At 28.5% G+C, this 18,114-nt stretch overlaps 2 protein-coding genes across 4 annotated transcripts; one reads left to right on the top strand and one right to left on the bottom strand.

Annotated features, from left to right (window-relative positions):
- Positions 1–6,276: 6,276 nt before the first annotated feature.
- On the bottom strand, positions 6,277–7,690 carry LOC101514503 (ethylene-responsive transcription factor WIN1). 2 transcript variants are annotated; one of them, XM_004486615.4, is made up of 2 exons: positions 7,514–7,690; positions 6,277–7,048 (listed from the first exon to the last, which is right to left on the bottom strand). In XM_004486615.4, the coding sequence occupies exons 1-2, from the start codon at positions 7,588–7,590 to the stop codon at positions 6,598–6,600; spliced, it is 528 nt and encodes a 175-aa protein (XP_004486672.1). In that variant the 5' UTR covers positions 7,591–7,690; the 3' UTR covers positions 6,277–6,597. The 2 variants fall into 2 exon arrangements, with proteins under 2 accessions (XP_004486672.1, XP_004486671.1); XM_004486614.4 differs by having other exon boundaries at positions 7,511–7,690.
- Positions 7,691–11,051: 3,361 nt separating this feature from the next.
- On the top strand, positions 11,052–15,925 carry LOC101513726 (phospholipase D alpha 1-like). 2 transcript variants are annotated; one of them, XM_004486612.4, is made up of 4 exons: positions 11,052–11,181; positions 11,277–11,390; positions 12,900–14,802; positions 15,300–15,925. In XM_004486612.4, the coding sequence occupies exons 2-4, from the start codon at positions 11,298–11,300 to the stop codon at positions 15,731–15,733; spliced, it is 2,430 nt and encodes an 809-aa protein (XP_004486669.1). In that variant the 5' UTR covers positions 11,052–11,181; positions 11,277–11,297; the 3' UTR covers positions 15,734–15,925. The 2 variants fall into 2 exon arrangements, with proteins under 2 accessions (XP_004486669.1, XP_004486670.1); XM_004486613.4 differs by having other exon boundaries at positions 11,150–11,181; positions 11,287–11,390.
- The last annotated feature ends 2,189 nt before the right edge of the window (positions 15,926–18,114 follow it).

The following is an 18,114-nucleotide window of genomic DNA, read 5'->3' on the forward strand; positions in this document are numbered from 1 at the left end:
TTGTGTAGAAAATATAAAAGAGGGAAATTAAATGAAGAGAGACTATATGGGAACCACATGTATTTGTGTTTGTATTTGTGTTTAAAATTGTGTTCAAATATCATTGCTCTTTTTGAATCAATTTTGTTACCCAAAATAGTAAATTCTAAATAATACATAATAGTAGATGATAGAACAACATAAGACATTTTATTTACTATACGATATGTGATAATGAATATCACAAATAAAATATTATGAAATTTAATACAATATTTTTTATAAAATGTATAAATATTTATGATGATAAATATTAATAAAAGAGACATGGAAAAGGGAAAGTAAGAGATGAGATAGAGAGATAAGAGGAGGGAAAAAGAGCCAACAAGAAAGAGAGAAGAGATTAAGGAAATAAAATAATATTTTAGTAGAAAATATTTTAGATTATCGGTCCAACGAATCAAAAATTCTCAAACAATAAAAATTATAACTTTTGTCTAGTCTTTTGTCCTCCAATTTTTTATGTTTCAATTTTTATATCAAATATGATATACATCACGAGTTATTTTGCTATGTCCCTCATTTTTTAGCAAGCATTAATTATTTTTTTTACAAAACGCAACATTAACTCTTAAAAATAGTATATTTGATGCATCAAAATAAGTCCAAAACAGTTAAATATGTGTTTTTTTTTTTTAAAAAAAATAACTAAACTGATATTGATACTTTCCATTTTAAAGAACTATATTGTTAATTCGCAAATTTAAAATAATTGTCTTATCTTACAATTTTAAAGATTAAAATATCTATTTATTTTAAATTTTAGGGTGAAACAATCTAAATGTAGGTCACAAGTTATTACACTAATAAATTTAAAAAATATCTCTTTCAAAATAAATTATAAGTAAAAATTTGATTAAATTACTTAAATTAAAAAAAAATAGTTAATCGCATTTAATTTATGTAATTTCAATAAAAAAAATTAAATCTAATTGTCTAAATTACTTTCTATGACTAATAAATTTGATCATTTAAAATAAATAAATAAATTAAATAAGTATAATTTAAAGATATTATCATTAAATAAGAGAGAAATTCTTAAGATTGGTCTATATATACATTTTATTTGACTAATATATTTTTCTCTCATTTATCTTTTACTTTATATTTGTTTTGTTTATTTATTCTTTTTAAGATTCATTTTGGCCTTTTTATATTTTTGGAAGTGTAAATAATAGTCATTTTTCTACAATATATTAAACATGATATGAAAAAATGTTGACTAAACAATGGTTGTCCAAAGTAATATAATTACTGTCGCAATCGACATCCAAAATAGTATGTCTTTAAATTAATGACAGTTGTCGTTAAATTAAATTACGGTATTTTTCAACAAAATCCCAAAGTAATGACAAAAACTAAAAGACAATTTGGTGGGTGTTGCAAAAGGGCAAGGAGAAAACTATATAGTAACAAGCTTGATCTAGCATTATTGTTTCTTATTACAATATTGAATTGTTCTGCACTCCCTCTTGTGTAGGCCTCTAAGACCGAACCATGTAATTCGTGGTGTTATTTTCTTCATTCACGTTTTGTTGATCTCTACCATCACTAACATAATAATCAATATCATGCTAAATATTTAAAATGAAACATAAATAATAATGAAGAAGGACTTCACAAAAGAAAATGCACTTGATTAATTAGTTCTCTTTATGTTAGTTTTATCAAATTGTATCTTTTTCTTAAAAAAAATTATCTTTTTGTGTTGAGAACTTGTATTTTGTCTTAGTAGTGATTGTGTAGTTGTTCAGAGAGACTTAAATACACTAAATAATTTTAAAAAGACTAAAACTATAATCATATTTGTGAGACTCCTTCAATGATCAAAGAATTCTAAGGAACTACCATTTTGATAGTAAATTAATATAAAAGTTCTTCCCCAACCTAATATTTGTTATATTTGTTATTTGTGTGATTTTAGTAAAGTTTTTCAAAACAGAAATGGATAAACATTTTTATAAAACACAAGGCAACCCTCGTCTCGATTTCAGGGATCTTCGATATATTTAATAAGATGTAATTAATGCAATTCTTTTGTTTAAATAAATTTTACGTTTTTATAAAATTTTGTTTTTAGTTTTGTAAAAAATATTACATATTTTAATCCTATAAAATTATATGCAGATAATTTTAATCTCCACAAAATTATATATAAACAATTTTAGTTCTTCTTGGAGTATCTAGGTGTGTTTTTGAATGATTGTTTTATATATATCTATATAACACTTTCAAAGGTTCTTCAACAAAAATAAATTCAAAATATAATTTCTAGGCCCATATTTTAAGGACTTTATATTGAATATATGACATTTTAAAAAAATTATATTTAATTTATTTCAAATTAAAAAGTTCTATATTTATACGATGAACTTTTAATAATATCTAAATATACTATAAACATGCTTGTAAAAAATTATTTAAATATTTAAAAATTGAAGTATGTTTCGTTTCGACAAATACATAAACAACTTATAGTATCAACTTATTTAAGCTTTTCATTCCGTTGTTCTCTCACTTATTTTAGTGTCAACTTTCGTTAACATAAATCAGTATTTTGATCTCAAATATCATATTGATTTATGACTCAACCAAAATCTTATATATATTTCAAGTTTTTAAAATGTTTGTCGTTTTAGTATATTAAAAGGTATAAAAATTTAGATTATCTTCTCTTTCAAAATTATTATTTTTTCCTAATGGTCTTCTTCCTCACCCTAATTTATTTTTACATAGATTTCTTCTTTCCTAACCTTTCACTTTATTATATTTATGCAACTGAGGAACTGGTGTTGCAGAAATAACCTTTCACTTAATTGATGGCAGAAAAGACAGTTTGTACAAAAAATTGAAGAGGAAATTTAGGAAATAATAGATTGGGTTGGGATGAAGAAATTTAGGATATACAATTTTTGAATTTATAGAGAAAAAATTTGATCTAACTTTGACCTTAGTCCTTGGCTACAACACCCATACACGTGGCTCGTGGCTCTAAGTTTAAGACACTTAAACGAATTAATATTGTTGATATCTAAGTTGAATTAAAGACTGAAAATAATTGATATTTTAAAAAGTGAAATATACATTTGAATTTTTTATTAAATAAAAACTAATATAAAATCGGGATACTTTTACTCACAATTTTAAACTGATTATATTATTGTGTCCACTTATGTTTGAAAATTCAATAGAATTCATTATAGACTTTTTAATTTTTTTTTTTTAAGACTCCTAAAAATTGCATTATCGAAAACTAAATTTGAATTCTCGAAAGATGTATATCGGCTACAAAGACTATTAGATCTAGTACGATAGTTTTTTATTATCTAAATCTAACAATTTTATAATATATCTATTGTATTATACAACAATTGGAAGAGGTCTTTTTCTTAATGTCAACTCAAACTATTTATTATTGTTTTCTTAAAATTTAAGCCATTGACTAATTAAGGTTGTTAAACTCGAAAATTGAAATAAGTTCGTTAGAAATTAACAATTATGTAGCTAACCAAGCAATTTAAGCTCTCGTGTGATGTTATGATATCTGTGGCCCATCTTATGAGTTAAATGACAAATTAGAAATCAATGTACAAAGAGAAGAACTTTCAAAGTGGAAGCACAAGCCTAGTTAACAGTTAAAATATTCTAAGGATTTAGCCTTATAGGCAACATTTAATTTAAGATACAACTCTTGTTAAATTGAAGCAAGTATTCCAATTTAGCGTTATATAGGCATCATTTAAGATACAACTCATACATTATTTAAGATACAACTCATACATACATTGAAAGTATATAATTATGAAAGATAAACTAGATGATCGTGTTTATCTAATTAGTTGACTACTCGATTTTTCAGAACATCTTCTTTTATTAAGTTGACGTTTAAATGTTGTGTTTTTTTATCAAATTAATTATTTAGATATTTAGTTTATTAGATTGTGGTATGTATTTGTATGATCAAATATATAATTCACAAAAAGATCAATGGACCATAAAAAAAATTGATTAATCATAAATATATAAATCAACTCACGATTTTAAATTAGGAAGGAAGTTAATAGTCTAAGCGGTCGAAACACTCACACTGTCATTCCCATATATGTTTTCACAATAATATGACATACTCAAGTTATAGTGAATACATCATTAAAGACTAACGATTTCTTCCGTCTGAGTATCAGACAAGTATTTGCCGTTAAGTGGCAAAAGGAGGACATGCGTCCACTCGTCGTACTTTGTCTAATAATTGTTTATCATTAATAAATATCTCGTGGGAGCCACACTCATAAAGAAAAAATAAATTTTAAATTGAAAGTGGTCAAAAAGAAGATAATAAGAACGTTTTTATATAAAAGAAAAAAAAAATAATCCAAATTTTATATAAACTTTGAAAATATTAAATTATTTTACAAAAAAAAATATCAACAACCCTTAAACAAGATGATGACTTAAACTTATGTTCTAAGAACACAAGACTCACTTCAGTAGTTAATATAGTTATATCTTATGAGAAAGTAACCTTGCTTTCACTCCCTCCCTTTGATTAACTTAAAAGAATTTGCTATATACTCTTGCACCTGACCATATGGAAAACAGATCATAGAATGCAATGAATTAATGTGACAAACCAACCGACTAGCTAGGAATAATTAAGTGCTTCAACGTGATCTACAGTCCCCACATGAAATCAATTTTTAAGCTTTCACGTTCTTGTTAGAGACACAAATGCCCTGCCCTAAAGAACCTATAAATCTCTACCAATGGGGGGTTTGTTACCCCAAAACTTATTAATTTCCATTCATGAATGGAATATTTCATTATTACATTCTTTATAGAATACAGATGATTTCATTTTCCATTTCCCTTTTCAAACATCTAACGTCATGCATCATCCCATAAATTCAATGTGTGACCAAGTTCAATAAAAGTTGAAAAATGTGGGAACCATATTGCCTTGTTTATATTAAGAAGATCAATGCTACACCAACAACGTGGTCTACTCTAGTCCTGTCATACTCAACTAAATTATATCATTTCTTTTACTTCTCATAATAATAATAATAATAATTAAATCAACAAGGAAAGCCAATGTTTCTTTGTTTATGACATATAATCTTTGAGAATAATTTTAAAAATTAAACTATTGTAGTAAATCTTTATATTGTCAATGTATATGAATTAAATTCATAATCATCGTGCCTATATTTTCCATCCATACATGTTTCATGAGAAGAATTAACCCAAACAATGAAAAGTTATAGTAATTTGAAGTTAAAGTAAATTTTCATACATATCAAATGAGTAGTTTTCTCACAGACCGATTTACCTGTGCAGCATAATAGAGTAAAGAAGAAAAAATGCATATCATTATAGAAACCAAAAGATAATATCTAACATGGTGACATCTATACTGAAGTCATAAAACCTTCTTGTCTTCTTCCTCTTTTTTACCATACCTATATGGGAAGAGTTGTTAGTGAAATGTTCCAACCTCTGTTATGTTGGGGAGTTCAGACAACACCAATATAACAACATACTAATGACAAATACCATTTTAGATGTATTCATGGTAGTTCATTGGTGAGTTAAAGAACACTGAAAAATATTGAAAATGAGGTTAGAAGTTCGATCTCTTCTACTAATATTTCTCTATCTCTACTATCAAATTAACCACCGATATTTTCTTATAAAAAAAATGTTATTTGAGATAAATTTTAAGACATTGAATATATAAGTCATAACTCGTATATATATTTTATTTTGCTCATTTTTAATCAATATGAATTAAGATGTCAGAGTAAGATTTCTTCCAAATTTAATTTGCTTTTTCTTTTTGACAAGTTTTCCAAAAATTGAAACTCATATCTCTCTTCTAGTAGATGCTAATTGCTATGATAAACAATTGGTAAGTTTTGGACCAACTTAATTTGAAATGGCCTTTTTTGCTCCCTCTGATTAGTTTTTGTAGTAATTAAATGATACAAACACATCTATTTTCTAGTTTAATGTGAAGCAGAATTTTTTTTCATCTTTTGATAGCTTTTGCTGATTTCTATAGGAAACTTAGAGTCCATATTCTGGTATACCTTTAATGTGAGCAAAAGCTGAACCAATAGTAAACATCAGAAAGAGACTTAAAAAACTAAAATCCAATTTACTTATAATACTTTTTCCTATTCATTGAAATCATCAGCAGAAATTATGCATGGAATGGAACTATAGAGTAGTTCCAAATTGGTTAACTGGATAATTTTCATAGAGGACATAAAATTTTAACTATAGGGTATAAGCAGTTACACATATGGTAAATACAATCATGCATCATAGACACTCCTCATCTTAAAAAAAAAAAATAGTACTTAAATTGCAGTTACTGCAATATAAAGATTCCCAGCGTAACTAGAACTGCAACTATAATTTAAAACTACGTATAAAACACTAAATAACTATTTAGGACAAACAAACAAAGAAAAGGACAACATGGGACTTGATACTAAACTCCTTAAATGAACCCCACACGTGAAAGTGAAAGCATAGAGTTTAGTTTAGTTTAGTTTAGTTCCTATTGAGAAGTTCTTCTATCATCTGCAAAGCAATTTTCTGCTCTTCATCCAACACATTTTTACTTTCCTCTGGCTTAATCTTCTCTGCCACTGAATCATCAGAATCACTTTTTTTCCTTTCCAACTCAACCATCATAATCCAATTTGATTCAGAACGAGGACCAGCACCTTTCTGCCACACTCCAAAGTTTGAATTCTCTGCATCCAGCCTCAGACATGTGAGGGAAGGTGAAGGAAACTTGCAACACTTCCTTAACTTTGCACTTAGAACTGCAGAAAATGATGTTGAAGAAGAAGTTGAAGATGAAATAGAATTTATTTTACTGTCCAAAATTGGAAAGTTGGTTTTGGCGTTTCTTCCACTCATCAAAATGGCTGCTTCATCATATGCTTTAGCTGCTTCTTCAGCTGTTTCAAATGTTCCTAGCCACACCCTCCTTTTCCTATACATACCCACCATCAAACAAATAAAATTAACCACAACTATGATTTTAACATTCAATGCATAGTTTTTCATTAAAATATAACAATAATATCTAAAGTATTAACACTGATTTTAACAATAATTTGTATGAAATTTACATAGATAATCAAATAACTAACTTTGACTAAGTGTTTGTTTAAATTTAAGGTGAATTTGACTGAATCATTGTATCATTGTGATTTTTTTTAAAACTACACTTTAAAACTTCAACATAACTACGATGACATCATAATTTCAATAAAATCATCAAAGTTTAAACATATACTAATATAATATATATATTTTTTTTTATAAAACAAAGCAAGTGTACTTAGACTAAATATGATTCGAGATATATGTATTTTTTTTGCATATATTTTGTTCGAGGGGAAAGAAGAAAAACAAACAAATAAATAAATCAATGAAAGTGTGAGCTAAATACAACAATGGATGACGAATCTCAGACACCCAAGAGCCCCAATGGCGTTGCCTAACACCTCTGAACTTCTTTGATTGTACCATGTCGGTTTAGAATTATCTTCTCTTTCTAGCTTGGTATGTGTGTGAGAAAAAGAGAGAGAGAGAGTTGTGAGAAATTTGTGGCTTGAAATGTGGAAATGATAGAGCAATTTAAGGCTATTTGCTGATCTTGTAATAGTATGATATAATAAGGTGTCCACAATATAGTAAGTATAAACCAAAAATGACCAAATTATATTACTTTGTATGTACTTTAGATATTGACATCTCAAGACAATGGCCTTAACATATATAGTAGGGCTAGCTAGGGGTATAATGCATAGTTAAAACAAAACATGTTGCTATCTTATTTGCCTAGAGAAATGAATTTACTATCTCAACTTTATCATTGATGTGTTTAAATTTTTTTAATTAAAATTATTTTTGTTTTTAAAATGATTTCTAAATTGAAGTTCAAATTTATATTTTTTTCTTCAAATATACATCTATACATTTTTAATATTAAATTTATTATTCATCTTATATCTACGTAAATATTATGTATATAAAAATTTATCATTTTATTATTACATTATAATCACTTAAAATCAAAATTAATTTTTGATGCAATCACTCGCACACTCAGAGAGACTAACATATAAGTTATATTTGGCTACATCAACTTAATCAAGTGACAAGGATTTGATAGCTCTTGCATATCAACAAAATTTGGTTGGAAGAGAGAAAATATGTTTCTAATAAATTACTTGATGAAGATTAATCACATTTTAACTACAATTGATATATAACTTGTAAAATAAATGGAAGGTGAGATTAATTGGTCACAATATTGGTTTGAAGACTGAATTGGGAATGTGAGTCAATTACACGAAGGAGGCAGCTGTTAGCTCCTAATTTTCATATACTATTTGTCACTGCCAATTGCATACTCTACCCAATTTTATGATCTAATCATTTGCACCATTTCAACTCAACTATTTCTAATAAATTTGAACAAGAATGTTACTCAGTGGTTTTGTATGAATACTTGCAGCTGTTTGATGAGGAATGGATGTAATCATTTATTGAAGAGTAAATGAATAAGATTTTAAATTGCAGTTATATTGAAAATCTTTTTATATTAAGATGTTGGTACAACGATATTAAAATCTCTCGCAATATTCTTGATGTTTTATCAACGACACAACATTTAGAATTGTTTGTTCTACACTTCTTTAAATCTAACCACGAAGCAATAGTGAAAATGTCAAGTGGTTTCTTAAGAACTGGGTATAGTTTACATATAAAGCCCGTCTAAATTAGTTTGAGTGAATTATTGTTATCGTTGATTTAAAAAAAAAATAGATAAAATAAATTGAATGATATTAATAATAAAAATAGTTAATTACATTAATGGTTATATAAATTTATATAATTAATTAAATAAATAATTAACTAGTTCAAAATAATTAACTAATTTGTAAAATTAATTAACCAATTTAACTACCTAACAAATTAAGATATCTAGCATAACTTATTAAAGTTGAATTTAAAATATGCTTTTTTTTTTTTTAATAATCATTAGCATCTTTTGTCCAATTTGTATTTCATTGGTTAATGCATGCTTGAACGGATGATAATCACGATAAGTCACCACAATTTCGATAAAAATTATATTTTAGAATTTCTCTATGAGTTTGTTTAATTAAACGACAATCCAAACATATATCTAATTTATGTTTGGAAAAAGAAAATAATCGTGTTAAGGACTCACGTTTAGCTAACTCTTAGATTTTTAGCTTCACAATTTTTACTGTGAATATTGCCTAAAGACTCGATATACTATATATATATATATATATATCATGCACGTCATCTTGCTCATATTTCAAACATTCTTGCCAATATATTATTCAAATAGGGATCTTTAACATGGATGTTTAGGGTACAAGTAATTTTCATTTTTAAATTTATTTGTTCATAAGCTTATATATTATTTTTCTCTTACTTTATTTTTTTTTTCTATCCGTCAAAGCACACATCGAAGATTAAATTTGATAATGAAATTGGTTATATAAATTTGGTGTTTGTAACTTTTAACGATAAAATTATATATAAATTTTTTCTATTTTTATCTTTAAATTTTAGTTGCTATTTGAATTAATGATGTCAAATTCACATATATCTATTTTGATGGAGGACTTTAAGCTACCAAGGATATTCTAGTGATAAAGTTTTAAATGATTGAAAGACTAATGAAAAAAAAAAAAAGATACACAATGTGTTGACGATTCAAGATTAAAGTGTGTAGATAAATAAATCTAAGATTGAAATTACTTATGTATCATGCATCACTTAATTCCCTTATTCATACTAGACATTATCTTTTAAATGAATATTTATTTGATAGTTTGGATCTTTTGCATTCATAGGGTACTTCGTTAACTCTTCAATCAAAATTAGAATGTTTCAATTTAAACTCAATATTGTATACATGCACGTCATCTTGCTCATATTTCAAACATTCTTGCCAATATATTATTCAAATAGGGATCTTTAACATGGATGTTTAGGGTACAAGTAATTTTCATTTTTAAATTTATTTGTTCATAAGCTTATATATTATTTTTCTCTTACTTTATTTTTTTTTTCTATCCGTCAAAGCACACATCGAAGATTAAATTTGATAATGAAATTGGTTATATAAATTTGGTGTTTGTAACTTTTAACGATAAAATTATATATAAATTTTTTCTATTTTTATCTTTAAATTTTAGTTGCTATTTGAATTAATGATGTCAAATTCACATATATCTATTTTGATGGAGGACTTTAAGCTACCAAGGATATTCTAGTGATAAAGTTTTAAATGATTGAAAGACTAATGAAAAAAAAAAAAAGATACACAATGTGTTGACGATTCAAGATTAAAGTGTGTAGATAAATAAATCTAAGATTGAAATTACTTATGTATCATGCATCACTTAATTCCCTTATTCATACTAGACATTATCTTTTAAATGAATATTTATTTGATAGTTTGGATCTTTTGCATTCATAGGGTACTTCGTTAACTCTTCAATCAAAATTAGAATGTTTCAATTTAAACTCAATATTGTATATATTTTTAAGAAGTTCGATCACTGCTCCAATTTTAGTGACTGAATGATTGCGGAAAATCCGACCGTAGAAAATACAAATTCAATTTAATTCACATCTTCTATCTTTGAAAGCGGTTTCAATTATGACTTAACTACACTTTTGAAAAGGTAATCCAAAATAATTTAAAGTTAATTCACCCCCACTCTAATCTGTCGGCATTGCTTATTAACATGAGTAATTGGGGGCCCACTGCAAGGCCGAATGCAAATATTGCCGTGTTCATTAATGCGATTAATTAATAATGAATCATGTATAACAAACTAAAAAAAAAGATATGAATAAAAGAAAAAAATTATTAATTTAATTAACAATATTAATATTTATTTATAAAAAATGCACGTGGCAAAAAATGATTAACATGATAAGTAAATTAAAATATTAAAAAGTTGGATTAGCAAGCCTAACTTTTTCAGAAATAATAAATATATATCTATTTCCTATTCATTTTCCCTTCACCAACTACACTCATTCTCATCTCTGCACTCTACCCAAGTTAGTCTCTCTCCTCTTCTTCTTGTTCATCAATTTTAATTTCACATGTATATGAATCAATTATAATAATTTATTTATTTATGTGAACTACATAGTTAATTATAGGTAATTAATTGATGGCGCAAATTCTGCTGCACGGGTTTCTCCACGCCACAATCTATGAGGTCGATAAGATCAAGAATATTGGTGGACGCAACATTTTTTCCAAGGTGAGATTTCATTCTTTCTCTTCCTCCTTTTTCGCTCTCTTTATTTTTTCAACTCTACGTACCTTATTTGTTAGATTTCTGTTATTTAATTAATAGTTGGAAGGCTACGTACATTTTCTGTTGTACTTTGTTACAACTTACATTAATCAGTAGATTAGCAGTATATGATTTCAGCATAAAACAAAGTAATAGTAATTTAGATTTCTGAATCGATAGTTAAATCCTCTGTTCCAGAGTCTGTTAATTAATTGTGATTTGAAGTAGAGTTTTGATACTCATCATAACCTTCAAAGCCTACAGATATCTGGTCAGATCTATCAAATTCGATCTTTCAAACAACAAGATTGAATTTTAGAGTGTTGTGTGGTATGATTATGACTTGTAGATATTTGACTTTTCACGCGTTATCAGAAAGACTTTAACTCATAAATCATAAATGTTTGAATGGTAGTCATGGACGAGTTAGTTGAAACTTGAAAGATAAAGGATTTTTCTAGGTGAAGGGATAAAATATGTTTTTATTCCACGATATTATTACTATTTTTATTATTATTGTTTGAAAAAAAATAAAGAAAATAATTTAGATTATCAAAATCAAAAAGGGTAAAGTTTAAGGGAGCTTGGTTGGGCTTGGTCCTTCCTGGATACGACAAAATATCCTCAAGGCAATAATATTTTTCTTACAAGCAATAATATGCTTCTTATGAATCGCATTTTCTATATAAGAATCTTATGAATCGCATTTGTTTTTATAAGAATCTTATGAATCATACTTAATGTTCTTTATACTCAGAATATATTTTTGGACATATTTTGTTGCTTTTTTGTCAAAAAAAAAATATTTTATTATTTTTAATTAGAATTGATTTGCCTTCAGAAATTTTAACTTGAAGTTAGAATTTAGAGTTGTTTTTTTTACTCATAGAATTTGGAGCTTTAGAATTGATTTTAAGCCTCAAGCTAATTGTTCAATTCACTTATATAAATTTATCTAATTTAATTCACCTTAAAAAAAATCAATTTTACAAAATCGAAATAACCAAAAAGCAATTTTCGTGAGCATAGAACCAAACACATGAATATTTTGTTCAATTTTTTAACATCGACCTTTAGTTCATTAAGCTGCTCTTTTACATCAATGACTTCAAATTTTATCACACTTGTCCTGCATAAGCTACATTTTATTATCTTTAAAAACATATAAACCGAAAAAGGAAGAAAATCAAAACTATGGTTGGGTTGGATCTTTGCTGGATTAATGTTAGTGGCTAGACTTCATCGTGATTAAATCAACAAAGCCTCTAATGGGATATTTTTAAGAACGGGCTCAAATGCTTTACTACCTTAAGAATTTATTCTTTTCGTAATAGGCCATGTTCATTTTCACATCAATCCAGCAATGAAGATTATTCACTGATGGAAAGATAATTGCTTCACTTATTTCCCATGTACATTATTGTTAATTGTTGATTCTTGTGTTGCTAATTACATTCACTTATTATTTTTTAGATAAAACAAAACTTCGAGGAGACAATTGGTTTTGGAGACGGAGTGACCAAACTTTATGCAACCATTGATTTAGAGAAAGCAAGAGTGGGAAGGACCAGAATCATAGAAAAGGAGCATACTAATCCAAAATGGTACGAGTCTTTTCACATTTACTGTGCCCACTTGGCATCAGATATCATATTCACTGTGAAAGATGACAATCCTATTGGAGCAACCTTAATTGGAAGAGCCTATGTGCCAGTTGAGGAGGTATTGGGTGGTGAGGAAATAGATAAATGGGTTGAAATATTGGATGAGCATAAAAATCCAATTCATGGAGATTCAAAGATCCATGTGAAGCTGCAATTTTTCGATGTTACACATGACCGAAACTGGGCTCTAGGCATTAGAAGTCCTAAATTTCCTGGAGTTCCTTATACTTTCTTCACACAAAGACAAGGATGTAAGGTTTCTCTGTACCAAGATTCTCATATCCCAGACAACTTTGTCCCTAATATACAACTTGCAGGAGGACAAACTTACAAGCCTCATAGATGTTGGGAGGATATTTTTGATGCAATCACAAAAGCAAGGCACTTAATATACATTACAGGATGGTCTGTTTATACTGAGATTTCCTTGGTAAGGGATTCAAGGAGGCCCAAGCCAGGAGGAGACACAACACTTGGTGAGCTTCTCAAGAAAAAAGCACAAGAAGGTGTTAGGGTATTAATGCTTGTTTGGGATGATAGAACATCAGTTGGTTTGTTAAAGAAAGATGGTTTGATGGCTACTCATGATCAAGAAACTGCGGAATTCTTCCAAGGCTCTGAAGTGAACTGTGTTTTATGCCCTCGCAATCCAGATAATGGTGGTAGCTTTATTCAGGACATAGAAATTGGCACCATGTTTACTCATCATCAGAAAATTGTTGTGGTGGACAGTGAGTTGCCAAATGAAGCAGGGTTAGATAAGCGAAGAATTGTGAGTTTTGTGGGAGGCATTGATCTCTGCGACGGAAGATATGATACTCCGTTTCATTCACTTTTCAGAACCTTGGACACAGCACATCATGATGATTTTCATCAGCCTAACTTTCCTGGTGCTACAATACAAAAAGGTGGTCCTAGGGAACCTTGGCATGACATCCATTCAAGACTTGAAGGTCCCATTGCTTGGGATGTTCTGTTTAACTTTGAGCAGAGATGGAGGAAGCAAGGTGGAAAGGACTTGCTTATTCCATTGAGAGAGCTTGAAGATGTCATTATTACCCCATCCCCGGTAACTTTCCCTGATGATCAAGAGACATGGAACGTTCAGTTATTTAGATCGATTGATGGTGGAGCTGCTTTCGGGTTCCCAGAGACTCCTGAAGATGCTACTAGAGCAGGGCTTGTGAGTGGGAAGGATAACATAATCGATCGCAGTATCCAAGATGCTTATATCAATGCTATTCGACGTGCAAAGAATTTCATCTACATTGAAAATCAATATTTCCTTGGAAGCTGTTTCGCGTGGAGTGCTGATGGTATTAAGCCTGAAGACATTGGTGCTTTGCATCTCATCCCAAAGGAGCTTTCACTTAAGATTGTTAGTAAGATTGAAGCTGGGGAAAGGTTCAGTGTGTATGTTGTGGTTCCAATGTGGCCTGAGGGTGTCCCAGAAAGTGCTTCAGTTCAAGCAATATTGGACTGGCAGAGGAGAACAATGGATATGATGTACAAAGATGTTATTGAAGCTCTAGCAGCTAAGGGAATTGAGGAAGATCCTCGGAACTATTTGACATTCTTCTGCCTTGGCAATAGAGAGGTGGTGAAAGAAGGAGAATACGTGCCTACTGAAAAACCAGAGCCTGATACAGATTACATGAGAGCCCAAGAGGCCAGGCGTTTCATGATTTATGTTCATGCCAAGATGATGATAGGTAAGTAAGAATATTAAGCGGCCATATTTTTTATATTATGCATCCTCTTATACTTTCATTCTATTATGATTGACTAAAATTCATATCAAGTCTTTCTAACATTTGTATAAGGAACCCTCTAATACGTGGATTATATTTAATGAAATCATTCTCAAAACGGTGAGACTTACATGAATTTCAATTGAACCTCACTCGTTCATGATAGAGTATTAGAGTATTGCTAGCTAGTAATCTTTGAAGCTGCACAAACCTCACTCATAATTTATATTTTGATTTTTTTTTCTAGAAATATTTTATTTAACTACATTATTGTAATTATTCATTCTGATAAGTTGGACCAAATTTGGACCGATCAATGACAAAAACATTGCCAAGACAATTTTGTTTTCATATGATATTTTTTCATTCTTGCACCAAATTTGAGATTAATGAAAAAGCTGATGATGAATACATTCACCAAGAAAATATTCTGTAATGATAGAACTATGTTTTTGCAGTTGATGATGAATACATAATCGTTGGATCTGCCAACATCAACCAAAGATCAATGGATGGTGCTAGAGACTCTGAAATAGCAATGGGTGCTTATCAGCCCTATCATTTGGCTAATAGGCAGCCTGCAAGGGGGCAGATTCATGGTTTCCGCATGTCATTGTGGTATGAGCATCTTGGCATGCTTCATGACTCATTCCTCCATCCAGAAACTGAAGATTGCATTAGGAAGGTGAATCAAATTGGGGACAAGTATTGGGATCTCTATTCTAGTGAGACACTTGAGCATGATCTCCCTGGCCACCTCCTTCGCTATCCTATTGGGATTTCCGGCGAAGGAAATGTGACAGAGCTTCCAGGCTTCGAATTCTTCCCTGACACCAAGGCTCGTGTTCTTGGGGAAAAAGTTGATTACCTTCCACCTATACTTACTACCTAGTTTCATTTTATGTTTTGTTCACTAAATATATTACTTATGGTGTGAGAGTGAGCAATGGAGGGGAAATGGTCCTGTGAAACTGTTTTTCTTTTCAAAAATGCTAATAAGCTTGAGATATTTAAAGGAGATTGCTGTTGACTTTTATTGGTAGTTTTTTCATCAATGTAAGTATTTAACTATTGTGTAGTGAAACTGCTGAGTCCATTGTGATGTCTGTGTGCTGTAAGTGGATTGCATCTTCAATGACACAACACAACCAATTTAGAGTTTTTATTAAGAAGATCTTTTACTCTTGAAAAGTGAATTATTGTGACATAGAGAAGATGAAATATTTGATAGGAATTATGTATTTAATTAGAACTCTATGGACTCAAATATTTAGGAATAAAAAACAATGGCGGGAACTATGCCTCGGCCACACTGTTGTAATCTCACTCATCAAACTCAAACTTCTGAAATCCCCTCTCCTTAGAAGTTAGAACCCTATAATCTCAAATTCACCCATCCTACTTCTTCCATGAATTTCGAACATGTTGTCCTCTCTACTCATTGGATCTTCCCAACCCCACACAATTCAGGTTTCAATCTCCAAATAAATTAACCGTGCTCCCTTATTCACATTTATAAAATCAAATTCCAATTTTATTAAACTTCATTTCTTTCAATTTCATATCTCCACACTCCTAGATCAATTTTCTTTTGCACATTACCTAAATAATGGAATTCAACGAACTACTTCACTAATTAGAGTAACAATAATATATTTAATTAGTTAACAAACTTCAAAAACTAATTAATAAATAAACAAATAACTTTGAAGTATGAATTTATAACGTGCTACAAAGCAAAATCTTAGAATGTCATATTTAAATAGAGTATGATTTTATAAAGTTTTAATATGCTTTGGATAATCTTAGTGGAGGGAATTGTAATCATTTTGATTAGCACAGCTTTGTTTAGTGGATGGAGACATTGATAAATGATAGATTTAGCATCTCATTACATTTGACAATGAAAACCACTGAACTATTATCAACTACCATACTTATATGTATTTGTATGTATGTATATATAGTTACCACTTTCTTCAATATAAATCTATATACTTCCTTTCAAGTCCACATACTGATTTTCATCTGTATCTTTGCACAAATTAGTCTCTTTCCTGTTCTTCTTCTACTCTAAGTCTCCCCTCTTAAAAACAATTATTTTGGGTATCGATGTGGTTAATTATAATTATAATGATTTGTGTGAACTATGGTTTAGGTGAGTGATGGGCAAATTCTCCTGCATGGGATTCTCCATGCCAACCTATAAGGTCGACAAGTCTATGGTTCAAACCCGAATTACTGAAATAATTAAAATTAATTACAAAAATGTGTCTATTAAAATATAACTAGTTCGTAACCCGTGCGTCGCACGGAAACAACAATTTTAATAAATAAATTATTATATTAGTTTATATATATATATATATATATATATATATATCAAATTTTATAAATTTTATTTTATTGATATTAAAAAAGTAAGTTGACTTAAAAAAAATAATTTAAAATTAAAAAATTAAAAAAATCTAATTATAACTTAACTTAAAAACTACTTTCTTATACGCTCAATGTTATTGATGAAAAGTATAACTCCAACATCATGCCTTATTTTTGAATTATACAAAGAATCTTATTTATTTCCAAAAAACTTATTACAAAACAATACTTTTAATTTTAAACAAATAAAAACAATAATTATTAAAAAATATTAAATAATTAGATTAGATGAAATAAGAATTTTTAAAATAATGGACATGGACATATATAAAATAAGTAAATGTAAAGATGAGTAAGTAACTTAATAATGAATTTATATTTTTATTATTCAGCCTTTGCTGTATAAGTGGGCAAAATATCTTTGATTTTAGTACTACTCACAAAATACTAAAGAAAAATAAGTTTCCCGTTACAAAGAAAAAGTTACAATACACATAAAAACTATGAGTATCTTTTATCTTTGAATTTGCATGTTAGTCTTCATTAATCTTTCATGAATCTTTTGAATTCTTTTGAATTTGCGTGATATTTAATAATAAATTTAGAATATAAAATGTATAGTATAGTAGTTTTTAAATTTGATAAAATAGTGTTTGAAATCGATGAAGTGAATTGTTTCTTTAATTCCTACATAAATTTTATATTTTCTTAAATAAATTATTATTTTTCTATTCAATATTCTGAAAATTTAATTGAATTCATGGCTCTAAATAAATTTTATATTTACTTAAATAAATTATTTATTAGACAACTTATAATCAAAATTATTAGGACGGGCAACAATTATTTATGAGAATTTAAAATCGGAGTTATTAAGACAAATGTTATATAAGA

This window comes from Cicer arietinum, chromosome 1, assembly GCF_000331145.2.
Source record: "Cicer arietinum cultivar CDC Frontier isolate Library 1 chromosome 1, Cicar.CDCFrontier_v2.0, whole genome shotgun sequence".
Taxonomy (NCBI): domain Eukaryota; kingdom Viridiplantae; phylum Streptophyta; class Magnoliopsida; order Fabales; family Fabaceae; genus Cicer; species Cicer arietinum.